The following is a 26298-nucleotide window of genomic DNA, read 5'->3' on the forward strand; positions in this document are numbered from 1 at the left end:
TTGTCCACGAAGAGCAGTGTCCATTGATTACCACTCTCTGTCATCTCTCACTCAACCATCCCTTTATCCATTGTAGCAACTTACCCTTAATGCCATACCACTCCAATTTGAACAGTAATCTTCCATGTGCAACAGTATCAAAAGCTTTCCTGAAATCAAAGTACAGTATATGATATCAAAATTATTTTTGGCATTCAGATCCTTTGTGACCACATCATAGTATCCAATCAAATTGGTTAGACAAGACCTCCCTTTAACAAATACATGCTGTGTCTTAACTATTACTGCAGTCTTTTCTAGATGATCTTTCAATGCTTCTTTAGCCAGTTACTCCATTATATTCCCTGGAACACAAATTAAACTAACAGGTCTATAGTTACCTGTGTCACCTTTTGATCCTCCTTTGTGAATTGGTGATACATTTGCACACCTCCAGTCCATGGGGACCTCCCCAGAGTCCAAGGAAGCTCTCATAATTATGGCTAAGGATTTCTTTACTTCCTTTACTGCCTCCTTTAATATAACTGGAGATCCAGTCCACACTAGGTATCTTTTTTATGTTTAACTTCAACAATTTCTCTTCCACTTTGCTCTCAGTTTTTACAAAATCACTCCGTTCCCTGTTAGAGTTTGATAAACTTCTGGCACTCGCCTCATTAAATAAATCCTTGTGTGAATGTAGATACAAAATACTCATTCAGTTTAACAGCTACCTAATCATGATCATCAATAACCCCAGGGGCTCACATCTGGTGAGTATGGGCTTGGCACACCCAGGTTCCTGAGCTGGATATCATCATTCTTCTCTTTCTTGGTGATTCCCTTCTACTTCTGACTCTCTCTCTCTCTCTCTCACTCAGGGTAATTAAATTTTTTTTTTTTTTTTTGGCTGGTGCAATATAAGCCTCAGGCTTCCTTACACTATATAGCTAATAATAATAATAATAATAATAATAGTCAACCCATCTATGTTAAGTGGTCCAAGCTGATTCATCCCTTTCCTTCTACAGTTTACATAAGTAAAGAACTCTTTGCATCCTTTGCCAAGGATTTCTCGTAATCTGCCTTCACCTGCCTAACCTTCTTTGTGACTTGATTACAGACTAGTTTATATCTGCCTTATGTTTCTGTTTCACCTGATACTTTATATGCATTCCATGTATTTTTCTTCTTTGAAACAGCCTCATTAGTTCATCTGACATCCATTTAGGCCTAATCCTTGAACAGTATTTCTTAGTTAGAATGAAAAGCCTAGTAGCCTCCAAAATTAAGTCTCTGAAGGCTTCCCATTTAGAATTCAACATTGGTAACATCATCAGTTGATCCCACTGTACAGAATTTAAAAACTGTCTGAGGCTCCTGTGGTCACCTTTACAAAAGCAAAAGCTCTTCCCTTTAGCCTTGATGGTAGTTACAACCTTTAATGAATGGAGGGGTGAAATGGGAGAGGTGTTGTTTTTTTTTTTTTGGCTGTTGCTGCATGGGCTTGCTTTCTTGCATCGTATGCCTCTACTAATGCTAATGCTAATGATTGCTTATTTATTTTTACTAATGTATGAACCATGGATTTGAGGAACTTATATTGGTTCTTGTCACATTATGGCTCAGTCAGCCTTGGGTTGCATGGTTTCCACCTCCTGTAAAGTTGGGTTTTTTGTCTAGCAGAACAGGCAAAAGGACAACAAAATTCATTCACAATACTGATGCCTCATAGTCTTAAAAAAAAAAACAGCACTCCTGCACACAGTCCCCAAAATTCTTAAGACGTCACTGAACTTGATATTTTTCTCACTTTGAAGTTTGCAATGTATCCATTTGTTTGCTGTAATTCAGAATGGCATGATGTACAAATACATTACATTATGGTTCGAAATGCAGGGATTTTTTTTTTTTTTTTTTTTAAAGGTTTCCCGAAATTGCTTAATGTTGCCAATATTCTGGTTTTCAAAAACTAATATGTCTGGTGTTCGTTTTATACTTTTGACTGGTGCACTTTATTCAGTTTTTATAACTTATGTTTTAACTCACTGCCAGCAACTGGCATCTTGTGCAGACCATGAAATTGCTACCTCACCAAATTCGAAGGGTAGATGTAGGCTGAGTTTTTTTTTTTTTTGAGATCCTAGGAAACCACCTAGGGTCTCAAAAAAAGCCAGCCTACATCTACCTAAAAAAACTGCCTAGTCTACCTATATGGATGGGCTGTCCACTAGTAGTCTGTGCATTATATCCAGTGAGATTCCCAGAAGATAGAATAATGTTTTAAAACTGTGGTTTTTAAGATTGCCTCCAATAGTTGCAGATGAAAACGTAACTGGTGTTAATTATTTCTTCATTTCAAGTAGATCACTATTTGTTCTCCACGATATATTATGGCATAAGTATAAAAAATAACTGTGAATGTAAATCATATGAATATATTAATAAACTACTAGAGGGTCATATCAGCTTTTATTTATATTTTATTTTGTTGAAAATGAAGAAGTGTATTATTATTATTATTAATGAAATCTCATTGTGCGAAAATTAATTTATTAAAAGTTTTCAGATAAACATTTTTATTTGTTATGTTTTTGTGTGTGTGTGTCTTTTTTATTTTTTTTTTTATTTTACCCTATATTGCTTTATACTTTCTCCTAAAATTTTAAAAGAGAAAAAAAAATTTCTCCTCAAAATAATTTTTGATGGGTTAAAAAAAAAAAAAACAATAAAAATAAGTGGGTTGACTTCAAAAAAGTTTTTTAATTTCTTAACCTGTAAAGTTAGCAAGTAATGTATATGTTGCATATAACTACTGTAATCACATGGTGAGGTTAAGTTTACAAAATTACCAGTGTTGTAGGCAAAATTACCATTCCAAAAGTCAAGAGCCCATGATTAGTTTGATGTGGTTATTAATGATGATGTATCACTATTGTTGGCAAATAATGCAATAAAGCAAGTTTATGCAGCATCAGCAAAAAAAAGTAATAAAATAAATAAATAAAAATAATAAAATAAATAAAAAAACAAACAAAAAAAAAAAAACTTCCCATGTCATTTGTGGAATGCAAGAGTGGTCCAGAACTTTAATTTCCCTTATGGTTGCAGGCCTAAACTACAATGCCTTATTTATGTAGTCTGGGTCCCTGGTATGCATATTTTAAGGAGCTCTAAAAATAAGATTTCAAGGTTGCATGGCTTGCCCTACCCTACTATGCAAATTAGGTAAGTGTCCAGGAAGATCAGCTTTTATGAGTGGCACAAAATGTAAATACTAAAATAGCTAATGTAAATAAAAATAAGAAAACTTACTAGGACTGTACATCTTAAGGCCTCACCTAGGGTTCAGAATACCCTCACACTGACCTTGTGTGTGGTGCCTCCGTAGCCAGGTGTGCAGGAGCAGCAGTGCATAGCACACGCTTCTTGATTAGACCAGGGTTTGAGCCCGTGACCACCAAAATATGGAGGATGCAGAAAGGTCAGGGAATGACCACCACATATCACCGGAGCAATTATGGCCTTAGTTGCTAATGCTCCTAAAAAAAAAACAAAATAACAAACTGACCTTGTATGAAGACCCTTGACTAACAGTAATTGCATTTATTTGGAAACCCCCCCACTCACCCTGGTGCCTCCGTAGCCAGGTGGGCAGGAGCAGCAGTGGCTAGCACACGCTTCTTGATTAGACCGAGGTTCAAGCCCGTGACCACTAACTACGGAGGATGCGGAAAGATCAGGAAATGACCACCGCATATTCCTGGAGCAATATGGCCTTAGTTGCTAATACTCCTAAAAACCAAATAACAAACAAACAAACAAACCCCCCCACCCTTTTAGCCTCAGAGAAATTATGCCATACATCCTGGTTAAACCAGCTTTTCTAAAATATTTAGTACTAGGGTATGCTCAAAGTGAAGTGGGGATACAAATTTACAGCCATGATTTACTAGTTAATAATTACATGTTTAATACAACCCTAGGGGCTCATATCTGATGAGTATGGGCTTGACACACCCAGGGTCCTGAGTTGGATATCATCTTTTTTAGTGATATTTTCTCTCTCTCTCTCTCTCTCTCAGGGGTAGCTCGGAAATTTTTTTTGGCTGGTGCAGCATAAGCCTCAGACTTCCTTGCACTATATGGCAGTAATAATAATAATAATAATAATAATAATAATCGCTGCCGATAATCAGATCAAGAGTATTACTCCCTCTGGTTGCCTCTTGAACATGTTGCTATAGAAAACAGTCATCCAATAAATCCACAAAAGTCTGGCTAGTGTGTGAGTGACCAATCCACAAGTTCCAGTCAATATCTGGAAAGTTAAAATTCCCCATTATAAGACATTCTGATTTATTGGCCCCCCTCTATTTCTTTGCACAAATGCTCATTATACACATCAGATTCATTAGGCCTATAACACACACCTACTCTCATTTTCCTTTCCCAGTGCTTATGTCACACCAAACAGATTCAACATTGCATTGTCCACCAACATCAATTGGATGCACTTCCTTAGATTTTTTATGTGTTTCTTAACTAACAGAATAACCCCTCTCCCCTTCCTGTCCTGTCTATCTTTTCTGTACACATTGTACTCACAAAATTCCAATTCTGCACTGCTTATGTCTGTGTGACACCATGTCTCTGATATCCCAACAATATCTGCCTTTCATGTCTTGACTTGCACTTCAAGCTCATCAAATTTATTAACTATACTCCTAGCATGGGTGTACATGCAAGTATACATGCCCTTGTTTCTACTTTTAGTTACCCTAACACACACACAGCCCATGGATTTATTTGTTCCACTATGCCTCCCAGCAGGCCTGGAAATCTCCATTGCCTTACTTTCCAGGCTGCTCATTCTAATAGAAGCATTGCAAGAATCACTTTTGCCTATGCCTGAGGCCACTGTTAACCTTTTAGTCTGTGTATCCTCCCCAAGGTAGCAGTTTTCCGACCCACCTAACACTGCTTTGATAGCATCAGCAAATATTCTTGCACCTTTTCTATTTAAGTGTACCCCATCCCTGTAGAAGCAGTCTCTCCTGTCAACAAGCACAGACCAGGCTGAAAAAAATTATACCCCTTGAGCCTTGCACAATCTCTTCAGGGCCAAATTGATCAATAAGGCTCTCATGATATACTCCCTCCTATTGTGTCTGGGCACTTTCACATTCAAACCTAACCTGCAACTTTTTTTCAACATTGACCTGTACTTGTTGAGTAAATTTGCAGATCGCTTACTCTTAATGTCATTAGTTCTAACGTGTACAACCATATCATCTTTTTTGCCCTTAAAAGATGATATCTGCTCTACAACATCATCAACTTTTGCCCCTGGCAGACTTACCCTGGTCCTGTTCCACCTATCATTTAAGCAAGTCCATTAGTTACTTTAGTTTATTAAAATAATATTCTATATTATCGCGTATGATGGCTAATAGCAGTCAGGTCATGTATAATGGCTAATAGCAGTCAGTTCTGTTTGTCTATGTGTGTTTTAATCAATTTTTGATGCATTCTAGAAGAAAAATTTATCTAAATGTGAACAGCTACAAAAATACAGATGTTCAAGTTGTGTTTTCTAGATGCCACGTGAGCATCCAAGTTTCAATTTGGGGATCAGTGACCTTGAAATTTTAGAAAACACAGTAAAATCTTTCTTTATTATTACTGGTTTCTCTCATTTATTTTTGTTCAGTATATTTTAATTGGGTTTAGCAAATCATAATAAATCATTGTTTTCAATTCAGTAAAATAGTGAAAATTAATTTTTTATAAATTCAGTAAAATAAGTATTTTACTAAACAAGTTTAAAATTAAAACAACAAAGTGGATCACACAGATGTCACACTAGTATTTTTTTATAATTGAGGTTATGAGTGGTAGAAGGTTAAAAAAAATTGCACTGCTCTCACAGATGAGTAGTAAGCAGGGACTCCTAGGATTTTTTAAAGAGGAGTACTTAAACAGTGTTCTGGGGAATTATTAAGCTGTAATCATCATGAAAAAAATCTGCATTTTGATCAAAAGGTGATATTTAAAAATGATAATAGATGTCCAGGGAAAGAATAGTATTTTCTCAGACCTGGTCTCACCTCCCCACCTCACAGTCATTCTTTTCTGTACACTGTCTTTCCCATCATAATACTTGGCTGCTGTTACTAAGTATAGAATAAATATTCATTTTTTGTGTGCATGCTTAGGCAAATGTCCCCATTCAGGAGCACAGTCCTCCCACTCTCCCAAATAAAGTATCTAGGTATTATCCTGGATGGAAACCTGTCCTTTACACCTCACGTCACCTACTTGAGAGAGAAACTAAGGAACTATGCAGCACTTGTAGCAAGAGTATCTCGCAGGGACTGGGGACTCAACAGGAAGACCCTGTCCCTGTATTATAAAACAATATTCATCCCAGCGATCACCTACGGATCACCAATCTGGTTCAGGAAGGCCGGAACCGCGGTCAACAGAAGACTGCTGGACACTATCCAAAGAAACATACTTTTAACTATAACTAGGGCATGCAAAACGGTGAGCACCCACGCTCTGCAGGTCCTGGCAGGAGCTCTTCCGCTGGACCTCGAGGTGACTAGATGTGGACTCGTATTTACTGTCCAAGGATATACCTGCCTCCATCTATGACTTTACCTTGGACCCAACCAACAGCCGGACGGCAGAGAAACAACGAATAGTGGCTCACATGTTGAAGATTTGGCAGCACAGATGGGAGATGTCGCCAAAGGGCCAAGTTACAAGAAGCTTCATACCGATAGTCGCAAAAATGTACCCAAAAGCCCCCTCGTGGTTCTATCCTGGGCTAAATACAACCTTCCTCCTGACGGGCCACGGCCCATTTAAAGCAAAACTGAACTCACTCGGAATAATAGCAGAGTCCACATGCACCTGTGGAGAACCTGAAACCTGGCAGCATATTATGCACGACTGTGAATGCTACGAAGAACACAGAAGTAGACTTATAACTGAGATTCAATACTTGCCGAAAAATCAAGAGTACCATCTACTGGATTCAGAAGATGAATACAAAGCCCTCAGCCGATTTGCACTTGACGTCTTCAATAGACGACGAACAGAAATAGCCATCCACAACGAATAGATGACCACAAATAATAAATAAAGACAAACTGATAAAACATCAGCACAGAGGAAAGGATCGCAAAATACTAAGGACAAACGGCGTAATATGCAGCAGAATAAATGAAACAGCATCAACCTAGGAACCAATGGGAGTGGCTCCAGCCAGGATATCGTCGCTCCCAGGATGAAACCACACACCTAGAAAAGGACCAAACCCCACCAACGAGTCATCAACAGACTGCACTTGCTGGAGGGCACTGCAAATTGCCGCTATGGCGAACTGGGCAGGGCTCCCTTGCCCAGCCCACTTTCTCTCCCTATCCCTGGTGGGGTGAGGGTAAGGACTTCCTGCCCCCTCCCCACCCCACCACCCCCTCATTTCCCTCTGGTGGGGCAAGGGCATGCCCCACTGATATACCTGGGGTCGCCTTCCCTATTGACCCCATACTTCTGTCTTTTCCCCCCAGCCTTCCGTCTCTTCCCCTACTCTACCTATATCACCAGCGAAAAGCGAATGCCCCACACAACGTAAAAATTTTAAATGCCAAACTCGACACACTTGCAACCTCTTTCGGCCTAATTAAATTCAAGCGTTTATCCCCCCCTCCCCCCCTTTTTTTTTTTTTTTATATAGGTCCTAGCCACTGAAATCTCAGGAAATTAGGTGGCAGGACCTGCCAGAGTACTTATCTAAAAATACTGGTGTACCTGGTCTGCCTCCACGGGGCTAAGTGTGGGCAACGTTGGGCCTCAGTAGGGGTCCAGCGGCTAAACGGCCAGATGAACAACAGAACACAACACTACACATGAACAATAGCCATACACTTTTAAATCTCTGGCCTTCCCAGTGAACTGGTACACCCACAATGAAAGCAACGCGGAGATGGGGGAAACCCCTGGTGCCGTTAGACACTAAATACACTTGACACTTTTTTCTCCCAAATAAAGAAATAGCCTTTTTTCCACTTTTAGTTTTGTTCTCTCAGAATAATCAATTACATTTCCAAGTAGATCAGTTTTGTATGAATGTTGTATTATCAGTTTTGTATGAAAGTTATGGCAAAGTATTGACCTCAGTTAAACCTTGTCCTCCTGCTGCCAGTATAGATGATTTTCAGGAAATTTTGTTATATTTTTTTAATGCATTTCTGTTTATTATGTCTGGAAATATTATATTGCATACTAATGAAGATTCTAGTTTTTAGTATAGTTATTATATGACATTCTTTAGAAAAGGTGTGTTCAACTTGTGACACATGTGCCATGAGTGGCACATTAATGTTCTTCAAATCAATGCAAAAAAAATTTGTTTTTTCAAATTTAAATTTGGTGCCAAAGAGCTTTCTGCTCACAGAGCAGAGAGAGAGAGAGAGAGAGAGAGAGAGAGAGAGAGAGAGGCTGAACAAAGAACAAGCATCCTCTTTATTGCTTTGTTTTTATTGCTTCATCTTCTTTATATACTCTTCCCAAAGAGTAGAGATAAATACAAGTTTGATGAATAAATACAAGGTTGATGGATTATGGCTAATGGGGAAATCCATCAACTGCTAATTATTCTTATACCATTTCAAACTTTCTATTTGATCAGTGATTACCAATATGGATTCTTAGTGTTGATTCACTGATGATATCTTGGCGTATTTTACCCCACTTGGAACAAATTTTGTGGAAAAGTTCAGTAAAACTCGAGCAGCTCCTAACATTTCCAAGGTTTTTGATCATATTCAGCATAGAGCTTCCACCCTGTGGTTTGCATCCTATTTTTGTGTGTTTTATATTATTTGGGTGCCCAGTTTTCTCTTCAAACATTCACTCTGCCTGATGGCAGATGCTCTCTCTCTTCTAATTTCTCAACTAATGTTAGTGTTCCCCAAGGTTTAGTTCTCTACTCTTGTTCTCTACTATTATTGGCCTTCTTTCACCTACAGTAAATCCTATCCATAGTTTTTCTGATTATAGCACACTACATTTCACCTTCCAGTTTGACAGCATTGCTTTGCTCAAGCGGCTTCAATTTCTGAAACATCTACCACATTCTTTAGATGCAGATCTCCAGGTAACTCCTTAGTGGAGCATAGAAAAATTGGTCAACTTCAGTTTTGAAAACTCAATCCTGTGTCATTTATATATATATATATATATATATTTTTTTTTTTTTCCAAAAAATTATGCAGAGGCCACTCTATACCTCTTTCCAGAAATGACATTTTAGATCACACACCAGACAGGCCTATTTCTAGGTTGAAGAGCAATTTTACTTTCAAAAAGAAGGAACTCAGCATGGGGAACCTGCTATCTCCTTTTCTGGCAAATAGTTTCAGTATTTTCTTAGTCTCACCATGTCATGGATTAGTTAGTATTAATAGACACAAATTATTCAAGAAAGCAAGCTTGTACCATCAGCCAAAAAAAACAAAACAAAAAAAAACTTTTTTATTTTTTTATTTGTGTACATTCTATTTGAATGTACACAAAAATATTAATTCCGATTTTGTTTTTACCTTTCCTCATTTGTAAAGGCTCTGCTGATTCCTGTTTTGGAAATTCCTGATTGATCTTATGTACTCAATTTGGGATTATTAAAGGGTATTATTATTATTATTCAATGTCCTCCATTGCAGCTTAGCTGACATAATTCATTCCAGATTTTTCAGCCTTCACAACATGCAAATTGGCCACGAATGCACACCTCTGCCAACAAAATGTTTATACAAAATGAATATTAGTGACTCCTCTAGTGCAATTAAAACAATTTTATTTTTATTTTGATGTTATTATTAAATGTATAAACAGTTTTCTACAAACTGTATATTAATTAGGGATGGTTATTATTATTTATTCATGATTTTTATTTTTTAATTAATATTTATTTTTTCCAACTGGCTGACTCTATCTTTCCTTGGATCCTGGCCATGGCTTGGCTATAAATGGGCCAATTTGGTATTGGTATTTCCAGTCTACCATTGTGTACCATACTGATATTCATATTCTTATGAAGTTGAAAACTAGCATTATTAGCATAAATAGGTTTACTAATGTCAGTAGCTTATCTTATTGAAGGTGCTCTGAACCACTGTCAAAAGTGCCCTCGTTTAATTTGAATACATTGCGGACAGTGAAGGAAAGGCTGTTGCATGGGATGATTTGGTGATGCCTTGCAGATAGAACTGCTGTAAAAGTAGCACTTGTGTTGGGTAACATTTTACTTTCTTGCCTTGAGTGACAGTTTTTTTTATATAATGACCCTGGTACTGCATACAACATCATCTCTTCTAAATTTGAGCAACAGTAATTTTTTGTTCCTCCACCCATCCAATGACTTTTCAAACACTTGTTCTATTTTGCATCCTTTTAATTAAACATAGATTAATTACAGGCAGTTCCCACTTTACAAGTTTTCGCTTTACAAATTCCCAGGTTTACAAGTATTTTTTTTTCAAGTATCAACAAAATTGAAAATATGAACATTAATAGCAAAAAATGAATGTTAAATATTCATAAATACCGCATTTCAAACCACACGTGTAGCTGTACAATACAGCGTACTCCATTCTGTTCCAGAGACACCATCGTATCATGAAAATATCGTAATGTTGAACCCAGTAACATTGTTTTTTAGTAATTTGTTCCACGACCTCAGAAGATGAAATTTTCACTATATAACTCTCTAAAAGGTCAATTTTATAGTGTAAATTGTATTGGTTACCAATTAAAATCATTAAAATGCACTGCACTGTCATCATTATCATAAGTTCTGTTATAATAATCCCAGGGGCCCACATCTGGTGAGTATGGGCTTGGCACACCAGGGTCCTGAGCTGGATATCATCATTCTTCCTTTTCTTGGTGATTCCCTTGTTTCTCTCTCTCTCTCTTAGGGTAACTTCGGAATTTTTTTTGGCTGGTGGTGCAGCATAAGCTTCAGGCTTCCTTGCACCATATAGCTAATAATAATAAGAAGAACCAATTTTGAATGCCTTTGTGATATTTTTCTAAAGCACATTTCAGGAGGTCACGAACATAAAACTAAAAACAATTTGCACTTTCCGGTTTATTGGGCCTTTCTGTTACTGCAAGCAATTATAAACAGGTAGTAAACTCCATGTTATTGCATTTGCGAAAATACTGATAGCTGGTTTGTGTGGTTTTTTATGTTATTATGGTGAAATGTGTTTGCCCTTCACTGAAATCTTCAATCGTATAAAAAACATAAATAAATTTTTGGAATCTTCTCTTCGTTCCTTTTTTTTTAAAGCTTTGTAAACTTGTTACTCCATGCAAATTGTGTTAGTTGCAATTTGTGCCTGCTGTTAAAAAATGCTTATGCATGCTATTGAAATTTATAAAGAAAAGAGAAGATTATCTTGGAAACAAATGCCTCTTGAAACATTTCTGAACAAGACATTGGTTTGTTGCACTTTCCTTGTGCAACAAACCAATGCATGCCGAGCCAATAATGCGAAATCAACGAATGTGCATTTAGTCAATGATGATTGATGAAGGATAAACATCCTTTAACATTTGTAAGTCATAAATAATTTCTCTATTATTATAATTTGCTTGATTTTACAGGCTACATTTTCATTTCTTTGGATAAATCAATCATTGTTTAAACATAAACTAATTAGCTAACTAATTTCATTGTTGAGAATGTAAACCCTATATTTAACATTATGTCTATGGGAAATGAATTTCTGCTTTACGAGTGTGCGCTGGAATGAATTAACCTGTAAAGTCGGGAACTACCTGTATTTGAACTAAACCAGATTTGAATGCAGTCAGCCCATTAGTTTGATAAACAGAGGCATCTGAATAGAGGAATTTAAATTTATAGCTGCTGTTGCGTAAATTCATAAGCAGTAAAAAAAAAAAAAAAAATTAAGTATTGATTAGTAATTGTATAAGTTTTATTGATTTCAGAATTTTCATTTTTTTTAAAATTTCAGTTTGTTTTTTATTGATGAATGCTTTGTTTTCTTCTTTAGATTTATAAACATATTTGCAAAAAAAAAATGTCAAGTGTGGAATGTATCATTGATAATGAAATCGATCATTTGGTTGATGGTGAACACCTAGAAGATATGGAAATGGCAGTAGCCATATCATCATCTTCATGTGATTATCTGCAAAACATGAAACACAATGAGAGTGAAAATCAAGAAAACATGAAACACAATGAGAGTGAAAATCAAGAAAACATGAAACACAATGAGAGTGAAAATCAAGAAAACATGGTACACAATGAGAGTGAAAATCAAGAAAACATACCTTTTAAAAAGATGCTAAATGCAAATGCTCAAGATTATCCTGTACTACAAGAATTTGCACCCATGTTTAAACTCATGAAGATGTTACCATCCCAAGCCCAGAAAGGTTTATTTACAGTGGATATAATATTAACATGTATAGATGCATTGCCAGACTTTCTTGTTATTGGATCTAATATAGGAATTATTTATGTGTACAGTAGACTGTATCAGACCCTTCAGCGATTAAGATATGAGGTTTGTTGAAAAAATTCTTATTGAAAAATATTATTCTTACATTTCAGTCTGCATTTTTTATCCATTGTTTAAAATTTTTTAATTCATCCTTAAATATTTAAATATCAGAATTCTGTTTTTCTATATAAATTATTAAATTTTAAATTGATATTATAGTTTATATTGTTCCTTAATGGCCTTTCACTTGACACTGTAGTTAGCTGGTCTCAGAAGTGCATGTCCCTTAAGTTATTAGTATTAATAGTGGCAAATGATGCAGGATAGCAAGCTTATGGAGCATCAGCCAAAAAAAAAAAAGCAAAAGCCAGTACTTCTATATCACCTGCCGATCCCTTCTAACAGTTTTTCAAGTTCTTCCTTGAATTTTATTTAAATTACCCACAACATCAGATGGGAGTTTGTTCCAACAATTGACCACCCACTGGCTGAAGGAAACTTTTTGCACATCTACCCTGCAGCCATCATTCCTCAGTTTGAATTTATACCTTGTGTGTGCAGCCTGAGCAAGAGGAAGGATTATTTCAGCATTGAATGGATCAATCAGATCATTCACACCTCAATCAAATCTCCTCTCAGGTGTCTAGTTTCCAGGTGCAGCGGTTTACAGAACTGAAGCCTTTTTTGATAAGAGTATTTTATTCTTCTCACTAATCTCAGTGCTCTTCTTTGCACCTGTTTCAACAAATCCACACCTTTTCTAAAATCAGGCCTCCAGACCTGTATGTAATACTCAAGATGTGTCAGGCCACATCTTGAGTATGGAATGATCATCTCCTTATCAATACTGGGAAAATTCCTGTACATCATTGATAAAACTGCAGGAGCTCTCCTGGCAGCCTGTTTGCGCTTCTTACAGAATTTCATATCCAACTGCACAGTTACTACAGGTCTTTTTCATTCTCCACTTTTCTGAGATTTCCTGCATTACATCTTTAACTAGTGATTCCGTTATTTTCCCTGGAACAGAAAGTTATAATAAGCTAATAACTAATAATCGTTATGTTAATCTGAGACTACTCTCCCCGTATGAAGTAATTTGCATTTGTTGATATTAAAATTCAATGGCCACTTCTCAGCCCATTTGCCTGATTTGTCTAAATCTTGTTGTAGTAGCATACCCTGATTACTGTGATTAACTACACTGCCAACCTCTGCAAATATAGACATTAAGCCTGATATGTATTCATCAGTATTATTAATAATTATAGAAAACAATGATGGGCCCAGCACTGAAACCTGCTGGACTCTGTTAATAACATTAGTCCAAAGAGAGCAGTGCCCATTGATAACTACTCTCTCTTCTTCTCCCACTCAACCACCCCTTTATCCATAGCAGTAACTTTCCCGTAATGCCACACTGCTCCAGTTTGTACAGCAAAATTAAGGCAGGCCTTAATTTCCTTGTGCTGTAACTGCTGAGCCTGCATCATCCCCAAGTATTTGGGGATGATGCAGGCTCAGCAGTTACAGCATGCCATGGCTTTGATCTCTTTACTAGTCTGCAACTGGTAGTTTCGGTTGACTAATTTTCCCTGGTGCAATACGTGGGTCTTGCATTTGTCTAGACCAAATTCCATCCTAATATCATTGCTGAATTCTTCGCCGATCTGGAGTAGTTGCTGGAGGTGCTTCTCGGTTCCCGCGTAGAGCTTGATGTCCCATGTACATCAGGTGGGTGAAGATTTACAGGTTCTTCCTTCCTTCCTTCCTTCTTTGGGGTTATATCCATAATTTCTACTTTTGAGCATGGTAGATAGCGTGTTAAAGGCTAGATAGAACTACAATGGGCTCAGGGCATCTCCCTGAAAGATTCCTGATGGGGATTGGCCTGGTTGTGATGTTTTCGACCTTAATGATGTACACCATTTTGCCATCGTTTCTCCTAGGAAGTTTTCCACTATCGGATTGACTTTGTAGATGTTCAGCACCTCTATTGCCTAGCTATGAGGCACGGAGTTGAAGACCCTGTGGTAATCGATGTAGGCCGTGTAAATGTTGCGGCGCTTCTTGTAGGCTTGCTCCATAACCGCAGCATCTATGGTTAATTGTTCCTTGCATCCTTTCTGCTGTTTGGCCATTATGTTCTGGCTCTACAAGAGGTTTGATATCTTTCTGGTTATGCAGCTGGTCAGGATCATGTTCATAGTTGGGAGGCAGGTGATTGGCCTATATTTTGCCGGGTTTCTTGTATCTTCGTCTTTAGGTTTCAGATATGTGATTCCTTGAGTGAGAAACTTCAGGATTGTCTCTGGTTGCCTTATCATTCAGGTGAACTGCTCTGCCAGGTGCTTGTGTGTGCAAGTGAGCTTCTTGTACCAGTAGTTGTGGAGGTTATCTATTCCTGGAGTTTGCCAGTTGTGAGAATTCTTGATCGTCTGTTTTACTTCTTCCCTGCTCCATATGTTTTTCCACAGAGCTCCTCAATTGCCTTCTGCTCAGGTGGTCCATTTCCTTCTTTTTCTGTCTTCTCCGAGACTCCTGTAGAAGCCTCTTTGGTCCTCATCGAAGATTCGGTTGTTTATTTTTCTCTGGGAGCTCTCTTTGTATTGGCATAGTCTCTTGCTGAGTGCAAGGAGGTTCTGCTTCAATGTTTCCAAGTACTCTCCTGTTCTCTGATTTTTTGTCTCATGTTTGCTGTAGACACTTTCTCTCTTGAGGATGCTCTTCACTTTTCCAATTAATTTCTTACTCCTATTGCCCCATTGGGACTGGATCAGTTGGCCTATCTTGACTCTTAATTATTCTATCTTCTGCTGAAGTCTTCTTTCCCAAGCTGGCAGTTCCTTCTATTTTCCATTCTGCTGCTGGTCTCTTATTTCTCTTCGATTAATCCTCCTCGTGACTGCTACTGCAGCACAATGGCAACTTAATGAGAGTGACCAATGACAAGCAAAAGATTCTACTTATACATGTAATTTGGAGTCTGTTATCTTCCAATCGTGAACTGATTCATATATTCTTGATCGGCCCAGCTGGTTGCAGAAAAACGTTTATGATTTGCTCTTGATGGAAATATATAACTGCTTCAGTAATACATACCGGTACTGTAACGCCTACATTACATGTGCTTCAACTGGTAAGGCTGAAGTGCATGTAATATAATGATCTTGGATGTGCTCAGAGCTGGCATAAACCAGCTCTGAGCACATCCAAGATCACTGACCTCAAGATATCCATTTCTTTTGGTTACCAAAAGGTTTTTGCCACGAGTGGCAATGGTTAGTCCAAAGCCACCTAAGTAGTATAGGCGCCTCCGTAGCCAGGTGGGGAGCAGTAGTGCGTAGCACACACTTCTTGATTAGACCGGGGTTCGAGCCTGTCACCACCAAATACAGAGGATGCGGAAAGGTCAGGGAATGACCACCGCATATTCCGGAGCAATATGGCCTTAGTTGCTAATGCTCCTAAAAAAACCAAATAACAATAACTAAGTAGTATGCCCCAAATCATATAAACATTTTTCCGCAACCACTGGTTTATGCCAGCTCTGAGCACATCCAAGATCACTGACCTCAAGATATCCATTTCTCTGGTTACCAAAAGGTTTCTGCCACAAGTGGCAATGTTTAGCCCAAAGCCACCTAAGTATTATACCCCAAATCATATAAATGTTTTTCTGCAACCGCTGGTTTATGCCAGCTCTGAGCACATCCAAGATCACTGACCTCAAGATATCCATTTCTCTGGGTACCAAAAGGTTTTTGCCGTGGGTGGCAATGGTTAGCCCAAAGCCACCTAAGTGGTATACCCTGAATCATATAAACGTTTTTCTGCCACCAGCTGATTTATGCCAGCTCTGAGAACATCCAAGGTCACCTCCCATGATCCTCTGCACTATCTCCTCTCCCGACTCCATTTTTCTTTTTTTCTTATGAAATGGAAATTACGTCAAATGATGTCATTTCCATGTTGCAAAATCATGACAAATTAATTTTATTATCGTCTGAAATTTAGTAGGTGATCCTCAAGATCACCTCCCATGATCCTTTGCATAATCTCTCCTCCTGACTCCATTTTTCTTTGTTATGAAACGGAAATGACGTCATTTCTACGTTGCAAAATTGTGAAAAATTGATTTTACTACCGTCCAAAATTTAGTAGGTGCTTCCAAAGATGTTTATACATAAAAAAAAAAAAAAATATATATATATATATGTAAAACCTAACAGAAAAAAAAAATGAAATATAAAAAAAAAAGTATAAAACTAGAATGCAAGTAGAGTGAGAATGCAGATTATGAATGAAGTAAATGTGCATCTCTCCCATCCCCCACACTGCCAGCTAACATATCCTACCCCCAGAGAAGGATGGGCAGTTCGACCATCCTACCGGATTCAACACTTACATGGATCTGACAACGATCACTGACGGAGACATACTGTGGTTTGTCTCCCCATCCCCAGGCAGGGGGAGAGAAGACACATCTCTGCCTCCCCCATACTTCGCCTGGTGTGGCTCGTCGCCACTGACCTCTTTGGGGATGCCTACTCTATTGCCCCCCTTCTACCATCCTTCTATCCGTTTCTCTTCAGTCTTCCCCCCACTCTAACTAAACTGACCAAGTATACCCCTAACAATGCCACCAAATTCTAATCAATGTTTAAATTGTACCGCTTTTTCGTAGATCTCTTTTGTCCATTCCAAATTCTAGTGTTCACTCCCCCCCACCCCCTTTTTAAATTTATATATAGGCCTTGCCACTGAAATCCTTGGAAATTAGGTGGCAGTACCTGCCAGAGTACTTAAATAATCTACTGGGTGCCTGACTGTCTCCTTGTGGGAAAGTGTGGGAACGATAGGCCCCAATAGGGACTCACAGCTAAATCATCAGAGAAACAACAGAACATAACACTACACAACAACCCACTCCCCACATACTTTTTAAATTTCTGGCCTACACAGGGTTCTATGTCACACATACAAAGAATACAATGCAGTGATAGGGGAACCCCTGGTGCTGTCAGACAGCTAACACTTTACCTCTGTGCAGTTACGGTACCCCTATCAAAAACATGGAGGGGTGCAGCCTTTTATCATTTTTCCACCCCACGTGAGAACATCGCCTCCACCTTAAGTGCCTCTTTCTCTGATGTTGGAGGGATGGTACCACATTCCTCGTTGTCTCTAGATGAAATAATGTCTTGAATCTGTTTTAGGCTAAAATGGGACTCATCAGAGAACTGAATTGTACCATGTTTATCAAGGCTCCAAGTCACATGTTCACGGCACCAGTTTTGATGAACTCTGCAGTGGTTTGGGATTAATAGGATACAGACCACTGGCTTCCTTGCATAGTGTCCACTTGAATCAAGCCTTCTTAACACATTACAGTTGGAAGTGTTTTTGCCTGTGGCCACAACAGTCTCAAGAGACAGTTGATGACAGGACATCATAGGGTTCTGTCTTGCTGTTAGAGCCAAATAGTGGTTTATTGTGGTTGACATAGCCCTCGGGTGACCTTGGCCAGCTCTTTTTGTAGTGGTTACTGTTGCCTAAAACTGCTTCCATAGTGCTGAGACGACACTATGTGACCATTAAGCCAACGTGCCACCACCGCTGGCTTAATGGTTGTCAATCCAACAGCCTGGTTTCAAGTTGTCCAACAGCCCACTTTTGACTTGCCATCCTGAGTACTGGAGATGTGGCTATTCCACTGTGCAAGCCAAAAAATGGGAATGAAGTGATGTGATCGCAACCCGTGTTTTTATAAGCATGAGCAATATGCATGATGTGTGGCTCTGTAAGGTGGTAGAACGATTTCTATTGGATACTCGGAATTTGCATGCCAGGATGCCTATTATGTCAAATATTCAGCTTTGGCGACACTGTTCACGATAAAATATTCATGAAAAACATTTTGTTCTGTTAATTTTGTTGAGCAGTGTATATTAACAAATGATTCTAACAGTGTGTTTTAACGAAGGACTTATACTTTGAGAAAGCACCCAGAAGAAGTAGCGACATTATCAGAAAGTAATCAAAAATAATTTAGATTCTCAAGTTTTGATAATGAATGCCAAAAACCAATCTCAAATTGAAAAATATATTAAAGAATCAGAAATTGAAAATGAGATTGTTGATGCATCCTCAACATCTTTATAAAGTGACTAGGAAATATTCTGTAAAATTTATTCATAAATGTAACCTATTTATGTGTTTTATAACATTGCAGGTCATGTTGCTATTAGTGCCAATATAATTTACAGAGGAATGATAGGAAGTAAGTTAAGGGGAAAGGATTTTGTATACTGAATCTAGCCCATTATCTGGGCTAGATTCATTTTTTATTTATATATTTTTTATTTTAAAAGTATTTATTTATTTTTTTTTTTTAAGCTTGCTTTCTTTCATCATATGCCACTACTAATGCTAATGCTATTCAAATGCAAGAACCTAGCAACAATCAGTATCTACAGACAAATGGAAAGAATGAGAACATTACAAACCAGAATGAAAAAAAAAATGTATATGTCAGATGACCAAATGTGAACATAAAATTTTCTTAATTGGGCACAGATGTGAAATAAAACATTCGACATCTGTGCCCAATTAAAAAAAATTTGTTTGTGGAAAGTGTGCTGCATCATTAGAAAAAAATTGATTTTACTATACAAAAGCCTAAAAGCAAGCAATAAAAGTTGTAGGCTTCCTATATTTAATGTTTATCTTAAAAAAATGAATGTCGCATAATTGTGACTTCATTTTTTTTTTAAGATAAACATTAAATATAGGAAGCCTACAACTATTCAATGTTTTTGTATTATTAAAAATAAGTTTCCAAAGTTCATACATTGTTTATATGCTCTGGTCAGTATGACCAGCAGTGGCTATTCTAAGCAGGCTACCATAGCTAGTGGTAAATGGGTCAACGTGATGTTGATATTATAACTTCCAAGATTTATCGAGCAACTTCAAATTTCAATGAAATCAAAATTTCATAGAAATCCTATAAGTGATATTTATTTATTTCATGCATATCAGATGGACTATCCACATAGTGTCTATTGTAGCTGAAGCACTGAATATTGTTTGTTGATTGCAGGGAGGAATGAATGGGCAATATTGCGCAGGGATGCCAGACGTCCTGGAATGTGCAGGACAGTCCCCTACAAAAGTGATTTGTCCCGTGCCCCTCATAAACATTTAAATGTCCTGCAGGTAAAAAATTAACAGATTTTGACTGTAAAATAATAAAATAATGCCATAAAAAGTGATGGATGCTGTTATGAAATGTATTTCTTTCCTAATATGTATGAATTTCAGACATTGGCGGGTGAGTTGCACACTAATGCTCAGATGTGCGATCAATGATGTCAGTGCTGTCTGGTGGTCTAAGCTAGGTGTATCTCGAGTGTGTGTTTATCTTTCATTATAAAAAGAATAAAAATTATTTTGACATCTGTCTAATCAGTTCAGCTGCTGTAGGAATTGTTATCTATATAAGGTAAATTTCATTTAATTTTTGTTTGAATTTGTCTTATTAAATTAAAAATTAAAATGAACGGGTTGTATTTAAAATATCAATTTATTCTAGCCTTCAAAATGTCAGATGGTGAAAGTAGTTTGAAAATTCCGGAAAAGAAAAGAAGACAGTTGGTTCACTATAATGCAGATTGGGAAAAAAAGTATAGTTGGATTAGTCGCGGTAGAGACAATCATAGTGCAAAATGTTCTACATGCAACAATTTCATTTTCACAATTAGTCACGGTGGTGAAAACGACATAAGTAGACATTTGAAATCTAAAAACCATGCAAATGTTCAAGCAATAGCAACTACATCAAAAATTTCTAAGTTTTTTATACCAAAGCAAAGCAAGGCTCATGAAGATGTTGCATTTGCAGAAGTATCGTTTTGTTACTATTCTGTTATGCATTCTCATAGTTATGTCTCAGCTGGTTGTGCTAGCTCATTTTTAAAAAAATGTTTCCGACTCTGGAATTGCAGCAAAATATTCTTGTGGGAAAACAAAAGTTTCTGCCATTATTACAAAAATTCTTGGAAAGCACTCAAAAAATTACATGTTGAAACAACTGGAGAATAATAAGCCCTTTTCTATAAGCACGGATGCTTCTAATAAAGGAAACATAAAAAAACAGTTAGTTGTGAGATATTTTGACCAAAACCATGGGGCGCCTCAGTAGCCAGGTGGGCAGGAACAGCAGTGCGTAGCACACGCTTCTTAATTAGACCGCGGTTCGAGCCTGTGACCACCAAATATGGAGGATGCGAAAAGGTCAGGGAATGACCACCGCATATCCCCGGAGCAATATGGCCTTAGTTGTTAATGCTCCTAAAAACCAAAATAACAAAAATAACACACCAAAACCATGGTGTAAAAACTGGTTTGATATCATTCATTTGGTTAGAAGCAGAAGATACTGAAACTATTTCAAATGCTCTCATCCAACAGCTTACATTTAATGAATTATTTCCCAAAAACATTACTGCATATGGAGCAGATAACGCCAATATTAATTTTGGCAATAAAAATAGCGTTTTCGTAGCATTAAAAAAATTAATGAAAATATATTACCTGCTGGTTGCAATTTGCACATTCTGCATAACACTGCTAAGAGAGCTTGCAATTGTTTGAGTATTGATATAGAATCTATTGTTATTAAAATATTTAATGAATTTAGCTCTTCAACAAAAAAGACGACTGAACTAAGACTTTTTCGAATGGACAGAAACAGAATGGAATGAAATGTTACGGTATACCAACAAGGTGGCTGACTCTTTTACCGGCTATTGAGCCACTATTGACCAATTTTGCACCTATTAAATTGTATTTTATGAGCAAGAATAACATAGCACCTATATTGAGACATTTTTTTGAACATGAGCTTCATGAGGTGTATGTAAAATTTGTAAAGAATGTATGTTCAATATTTCAACCAGCACTTAATGTTACGATTGTTAAAGTATATTCAATTATGAATAATATAAGGCAGTCCTTGATTGAGCATAAGAATGAATGTTATTATGGAGCAAATGTTCATGAAATCCAAAATTGTGATAACTTAGATGCTTCAAAACGGTTTAAAATGGAAGAAAATAATTTATTTGATACGGCTATAAAATATATAGAAAAATGGTTTAATTTCAATGACCACAATATAAAATTCTCTCTAACTTATCTTTGCATAGCATACCAGCATTTCATGAAATCATAGAAATCACTAACGCATTTAAAATAGAAGTAGATCAAGATTTGCTGTTTGAAGAATATATCTTCTTAAAAAGATTTATGGCAAATATAACGGATATTGAAAGGCAATTACCGTGTGATCAAAGATGGGTTTGTTTTTTAAAAAAAAATTCTTCTCCACAATTTTTAAATATTATCGAATACATTTTCTCTATTCCGCATGCAAATGCAACATCTGAAAGGATTTTTAGTCTAATGACGAGTGCTTGGCATAAAGATAGAAATAGGTTGATTCTAAAAAATTTGGAGGCTGAGTTGATGATAAAACAGAATTTCGGAATGAATTGTTCAGAATTCCAATTTTTTTTTAAAAATCAAGGTTTAGTCATTCTTAATGAAGTGAAATCAAGTGATAAATATTGAATAATTTTTAGGATTATAGTATAAATAAAAATTGAACTCATTTTTGTTGTTTTTTTTTTATTAGATACATTTTTAAATGGCCAAAATGAAGTTTAGAAATTAAAATTGATATGTGAAATGCAATTTTTTTCATTTTTGCCCCGTGAGACCTAATTTGAAATCTGGCAGCCTTGATATTGCGGATGTGAAAAAATGAAATGTTCTAAGTTCTTGGGTTGTGTATCTGAAAGTCATTGCATTGCTTTTTTGAGGAGCTAATTGTTTTTTTTTTTTTTTTTTATCAGTTTATTAAATATATAAATCATGAATTATTATTATTTACTTATTATGTTAACCACAGCAGAAATGCGATGTTACATTTCAACTGTTATTATTATAAGTTAAGAAGAAATAAGCAAATTATGTTACAAAAATAATGACTGCATACTAAATAGTGCATCTCGGGTATGCATTGCTATTTATTTATTTATTTTATTAAATCAGAAGATCCAGAAATACATGTTGCATTTCAATTTTTATTAAAAATCCAGATGAAAGTAAGTAAAGTATTACAATGGAGGTAAATATTATTTGAACTATGTGCAGTAAAGTGAAAACCAATATTTTTATATTTTATCGGTTATTTAATATAAAATTTTATTCAATTAATAATTAATTGGTAACAATGATTAGTTATAATTTTGTTACCTGTTATTTGCTTTTCATGTCTATTAATCAACAAAAAACAGAAAAAAATTCACTTAATTTAAGAAATAAAAATCATATAATACACCTAAAATGTAGTGTGTTGCTTGCATTATCTAATTTGTTTTTTTTTTTTTTTTTTTCTTTGTTGAGCAATCAAACTCCATATTAATATTAGTCTCTTTTTCAGGATTTGAATTTGGCTAATGCTGTTTGGATTTGATTTGATTTTTAATCTTAGTTGAAAAATTGACTTATTTACATTAAATTACAATTAAAATCTATTCAATAATCCATGAAACTAGAATTGATGTTTTTCAGAAATATAATGGACTAATTACATCTGTCAAAGTGATATCTTCTGTGGATCTCATGATTGCTGCTGGAACAGAGAATGGATTAATTGCTGTCTTTCAAGTTCCTGTTTTCAGTTCAAGTAAAGGCAAAGAGGTATTATGTTTATTATGTAAATTTTTTATAAAAGCTTGACAAATGTGGGGAAAGAGCCATAAAATGTAGTTGTATAAGTAGGGCATAGCCTCATTTTGTATACAGCATTGACCAAATTAAGTTTTCTACTAAGTGAATCGATCTCATATTGTAGAAACATTTCATCATAAGTTTTCTTGGTATTACACAAAGCACTTTAAATAAAAGACTGTTGCAGTGGAGAATATATTTATATTTATTTAAAACATATACTATTCCTCTTACCTGTGTTTTGGCTCTTTTTTTTTGGAGCCTTTGTTAGTTGTGAAGTAAATGCTGCAAATGAAGTACCTGACAACCCAGTGATTAGAAATATCCATAATATTTGAGATGCTGGGTAGTGTAGAAGCTACAGAAGCTCAACAAATTTAGGACAATTTTATTCTCTCTCTCTCTCTCTCTCTCTCTCTCTCTCATACTATGAAAGAGCTATAGAAGATAATTATACAAGCAGAATATAGCCCTATTCTGGATGAAGCATTGAGCAAACTTAGTTTGCTATGAAATGTTCAATGCTGTTTTCAGAAATGAAGCTGTACCCTACTTGTACAATTACATTATATAGCTCTTTCATAGCATGAAATCTTTTCCCTAAAATCATTGAGTTTCTAAAACTACAAAAACTTCTAAAACTAAAATTACATAATTTGGAACCTCATATGTGGCTATTTCTTATCACTGCAGGTCACTCACTTACAGTTCCTATTCTCCATTCATTGATAAGGTTCCAAAAAGAATCAAAACCTGGTAGAGGGAATGGCATACATTTTAAATAAACAGCAATATACTTTTCCGATAAAGCAGTGCATTTTCATTTAAAATGCATAGCACAATACCAAAACAACTTGTGACAAAGCACCTTTCAGTAGAGAGAGATCAATGCAATTAGTACCAAACTTAACTTACTCAATGAAATTAGTACCAAACTTAATTTACTCAATGCAATTAGTACCAAACTTAATTTACTCAATGCAATTAGTACCAAACTTAATTTACTCAATGCTGTGCACAGAATGAGACTATGCCCTACTTATCAAATGTAAAATCTTTCTAGAAACATTATTGTAACTAGTAATAAAATATTTTGAAATAACTGAATTTTCTTTAATCAGGATTTATTCTGCTAAGAAATAATACACATTCCTATATGATGAAAGTTTCAAAAATTTTACATCAGTCTTAATAACAAAAAATAAACAGGCCTGTAAAGAATAAAGCTGGAACTGTTATTAGAAAGCCCAGTTTTTGATACATATTTATTTATTTTCATACAGGAGAGAAACTGTATCTGTCAATTGCACACCTTGAACTGAACTTGTTTCAGACCCAATAGGAATATTATTAAATTGATGAATAAATAAATGGAGGAGGAATTAGAAAGGTAGACAAGGTGCAGCATGGAGAATATAATGATGAACACAAGGATAGCATGGTGTAGGTCAGCTAGCATAACTGAGAAAGTGACAGTTATAAAAAAAAAATAAATTATATCTGTATAATAGGTATGTATGACTAATAAGATATTATTGCCTGCCTTTATATAGATAGACTAGAGCTCACAGACTGGAACACAGTTGTAGTGGCTTGTTGCCTTCCAGATTCATGTGTAAAAAAAAAAAAAAAAAACCACCAACATAACCTGTCCATCTCCTCTAACAGTTTATCTAATTCTCTTTTGAATTTATTTATTCAAACTATCTGCTTCTACAACACCAGATGGAAGTTTGTTCCAACAATCAACTACACAGGAGCGATGTGTTTGCCTTCAGCAAACACATCGCTCCTGCGGCTGTCCTTCGTCAATCTGGATTTATATTCTTTTATGTGTGTTGTATGAGCAAGTATAAGGATTCATCAATATTAGCATTAGTAGAGGTATATGATGCAAGAAAGCAAGCTTATTCAGCATCAGCCAAAAAAAAAAAAAAAACACAACCACTACTCCCATTTCACCCCTTCGTTCGTTCGAAATACCTGTCCAGCTGAGCCTTAAATTTGTTTAGGCTATCAATTTCAACAACAAGTGATGGAAGTCTATTCCACAAACCAACTGCCCGCTGGCTAAAGGCAAATTTCCGCACATCTATCCGACATCTGTCCTTCCTCAATTTGAATTTATGCCCTCTCAGGTGATTATTCTGAGCAAGAGGAAGAATCCCATCGGCATTGAGCATGCTCAAGCCATTCAAAGCCTTATACACCTCTATCAGATCACCTCGCCAATGCCTAGTCTCCAGACTCTGTAATTTGCAAAACTTAAGCCTTTCTTCGTAAGAGCAACCCTTTGTTCCATTCACTAATCTTGTTTGCCCTTCTCTGTACTCGTTCCAGCAGCTCTACATCCTTCTTGAAATGAGGCCTCCATACCTGTATACAGTACTCAAGGTGTGGCCTGACCAATGCCTTATACAAGGAAATAATCACATCCCTATCCCTGCTAGAAAAATTCCTGTATATCATTGACAAGACACCATGAGCTACTCTTGCAGCTCGTTTGCACTGCTCAGAGAACTTCATATCTGCCTGCACAATTACCCCCAGGTCCTTTTCATTCTCTACCACTGTCAGCGTAGTACCACAGAGTTGATACGTTGATCTGGGGTTACTGTTTCCCATGTGTAGTACTTTACATTTGTCAATGTTAAACTTCATTTGCCACCTCTCAGCCCATCTGCTCAACCTTTCCAGATCCTGTTGCAGCAGCATAGCATCAGTAGTGTCCTTAACAACCCTGTCAACCTTTGTATCCTCTGCAACTTGGACATTAAGCTTGATATACCATCATCAATATCATTTATAAATACAGAAAACAACAATAGATCCAACACTGAACCCTGAGGAACTCCACTAATAACATTAGTCCCCATTGAGCAGTCCACTGATTACCACTCTCTGTCTTCTGCCACTCAACCATCCCTTTATCCATAGCAGCAATTTGCCTCCAGTGCCACACTGC

The 26298-nt window shown here is 36.4% G+C and overlaps 1 protein-coding gene across 1 annotated transcript in view; it reads left to right on the forward strand.

Annotated features, from left to right (window-relative positions):
- Nucleotides 1-26298, forward strand: part of LOC150084668 (tectonin beta-propeller repeat-containing protein 2) — a 262877-nt gene that overhangs the window by 10056 nt on the left and 226523 nt on the right. Inside the window, 2 exon segments of the mRNA XM_090376317.1 lie at nt 12078-12596; nt 23175-23303. Coding sequence (XP_090232443.1) covers nt 12078-12596; nt 23175-23303 — 648 coding nt within the window.

This window comes from Mastigoproctus giganteus, chromosome 6 (assembly GCF_048544385.1).
Source record: "Mastigoproctus giganteus isolate SK-2022 chromosome 6, ASM4854438v1, whole genome shotgun sequence".
Classification (NCBI taxonomy): Eukaryota; Metazoa; Arthropoda; class Arachnida; order Uropygi; family Thelyphonidae; genus Mastigoproctus; species Mastigoproctus giganteus.